This window comes from Labrus mixtus, chromosome 23 (assembly GCF_963584025.1).
Source record: "Labrus mixtus chromosome 23, fLabMix1.1, whole genome shotgun sequence".
Classification (NCBI taxonomy): Eukaryota; Metazoa; Chordata; class Actinopteri; order Labriformes; family Labridae; genus Labrus; species Labrus mixtus.
The window spans coordinates 21,197,797-21,200,296 of NC_083634.1; the positions used below are offsets into that span (position 1 = coordinate 21,197,797).

General features: G+C 41.6%; 2 protein-coding genes across 2 annotated transcripts in view; both read left to right on the forward strand.

Moving 5' to 3' along the window:
* The window catches only part of LOC132958100 (mucin-2-like), a 175,558-nt gene that overhangs the window by 74,337 nt on the left and 98,721 nt on the right, over positions 1–2,500 (forward strand). The gene's annotated exons all lie outside the window — the stretch shown is intronic.
* Positions 165–2,500, forward strand: part of LOC132958113 (cysteinyl leukotriene receptor 2-like) — a 10,965-nt gene continuing 8,629 nt past the window's right edge. The window contains exon 1 of the mRNA XM_061030737.1: positions 165–257. Coding sequence (XP_060886720.1) covers positions 236–257 — 22 coding nt within the window. The 5' untranslated portion in view covers positions 165–235. The remainder of the gene's footprint in view (positions 258–2,500) is intronic.

The window sequence follows — 2,500 nt, forward strand, 5'->3', positions numbered from 1 at the left end:
TGAAGAAAAACAATCCTATCTGTTAAGATCACTGCACATACTCATTGAACGTGTTTTGGCCTTCTGCCTAAGTGTGTGTGTGTGTGTGTGTGTGTGTGTTTGTGTGTGTGTGTGTGTGTGTGTGTGTCTACTTCCATGGAACTCCCACTTAGCATGTAACACACCCACATACGGCCTCACAGAGGATTTGAATACTGGTTGAAGAGCTGCAGTCAGACGGAGCGGAGATGAAGAGATGACCTGTGACAGGATGAACGGTGAGTGTTCACGTTTTCCTTCCTGCTAACTACCAGTTATTTAGACCAGAGTTTGAAGTGATAACGACAACGGTTGTTTTATTTTGCCGGCTCGGAAAAGTCTTTAAAGACAGAGTCAGCAGCTGTTTCCTTCAAAATAAAAAACAGACTTCTCCTTCAAAATAAAAGACAGACTTCTCCTGAAGTGAAGCTGCTCCATTGTCCCTTCTGGGCCTCCGTACATGTGTGGTGGTGACTGTGTCTGCAGAGACTCTGTCCTCTGACTGGATTTTACTGTTCTGCTTTGTGACGGTTGACTCGGGACGTTTGTGGGCGGAGCTGGTGTGTTTCCTCCAACCAATGACAGCACAGCAGGTCAGTTTAGGAGTGGATACAATTCAGTGATTGGACGCCATTCAAATCGGCTAGCTTGTGCTGATGTGTGTTAGCTTGCAGTGTAGGTACAAGCAGTAAGCGTACACCCAGGACGGCGTGCTGTTAGGACAGTGTAAGGACAAAAACATCCAACAAAAGACAAAGGTCTTTAAGTGTCTATAAGTGAGAGACAGTTAACATCAAACACTCCAAATGGACAAATAGACGATTAAATCACATGACCTAGGAGGAATTTAACATCAACATCGATCACAGTCAGCTGACGTGTGAGAGTCAGATGAAGTGACTAAACCTAACCCTAACCCAGAAAACACTAACCCCTTCATTACACCAGATGTGTTCGTGCACACGTATCTGGTGGAAGTTCTTGGTAAAGGACGAGTTCAGAAAAGAGAGAGAACATGTACCACTTTGTCCACAGGGGGCGCCAAAGTTCACACAAACTAAAAGGTCCTCACAGGAGCCTTACGTAAAAGTCTGTGTTCACGATGTTTGTTCAGCTGATAGAGGAGGTATTTCTGTTTTACATATAATCCTAATTTGCCTTAAATCAGTTTTTATTTGATGAAAAAGAGACATATTCTATCATCTCCATGTCTGATTTTTAATATTTATCCCTCACAAAACTGAACACAGTATTGATTGATAGAAATGGAGATGATGAAAATTAGAGTAAAAGTAAGAAACCCTGCCCATCCCCCGACCCTCAGTCCTGACCTCCACTATGGACACAAAGACTGTCAGTTCAAGTTCAAGTTATCTTTATTAGTCAAATGCACAACATAACAAGGCAAAGCAGTCTAAGCTGGCAATGAAATGTTTGTGTTCCAAGCTCTCCTTAACAATGCAAAAATAAAATAAAATAAAATAAATAAAATAAAATAAAATAAAATAAAAAATAGTATAGAAGGTGGTTTGTTGTCAGTGGTATTGTAGTTATAAGGACAAACGTTCTTTTGTGACGTGTTCAGGAATGTTGTTAGGAATGTTTGTGGTTAGCAGCATGTGGACAGGTGTGTTAGGAGGAAGTATTAAGTCTTCATTCTTGGGTTATCACGATGACTGTTCTGTAATTTAGTATCGAATTCCGTATGAAGGTATGCATCTGTTTTTTCAGATGCGTTTATAACAGGAAACTAGCTTTTCAAAAAATTTGAGACAACACCACGGGTAAAAGACAACATGAGGTTCACCCTCGTTTTAGAACGAGCTTTATCCACTTGGTGTTTCTCCTCACTCTCATTATATTTTCTCTTCTTTGCTGCTACGTCCACGTCCGTCATATTCACCGCTTTGAATCTCGTCCAATCCCTGAATTGTATCCACTCCTAAACTCACCTGCTGCGCTGTCATTGGCTGGAGGAAACACACTCATTGTGTCACCCTGACATCTCTCCATTAGTGCATGTTCATAGGATCCTGTTTGTGTTTGTGCGTAGTAGTACATGAAGTACCTGAAGTACCTGAAGTACGTGAAGTACGTGAAGTACGTGAAGTACGTGAAGTACCTGAAGTACCTGAAGTACATGAAGTACCTGAAGTACGTGAAGTACGTGAAGTACGTGAAGTACGTGAAGTACCTGAAGTACCTGAAGTACATGAAGTACCTGAAGTACGTGAAGTACCTGAAGTACGTGAAGTACGTGAAGTACGTGAAGTACCTGAAGTACGTGAAGTACATGAAGTACATGAAGTACCTGAAGTACGTGAAGTACGTGAAGTACGTGAAGTACCTGAAGTACGTGAAGTACGTGAAGTACGTGAAGTACATGAAGTACATGAAGTACCTGAAGTACGTGAAGTACCTGAAGTACATGAAGTACCTGAAGTACGTGAAGTACCTGAAGTACGTGAAGTACGTGAAGTAC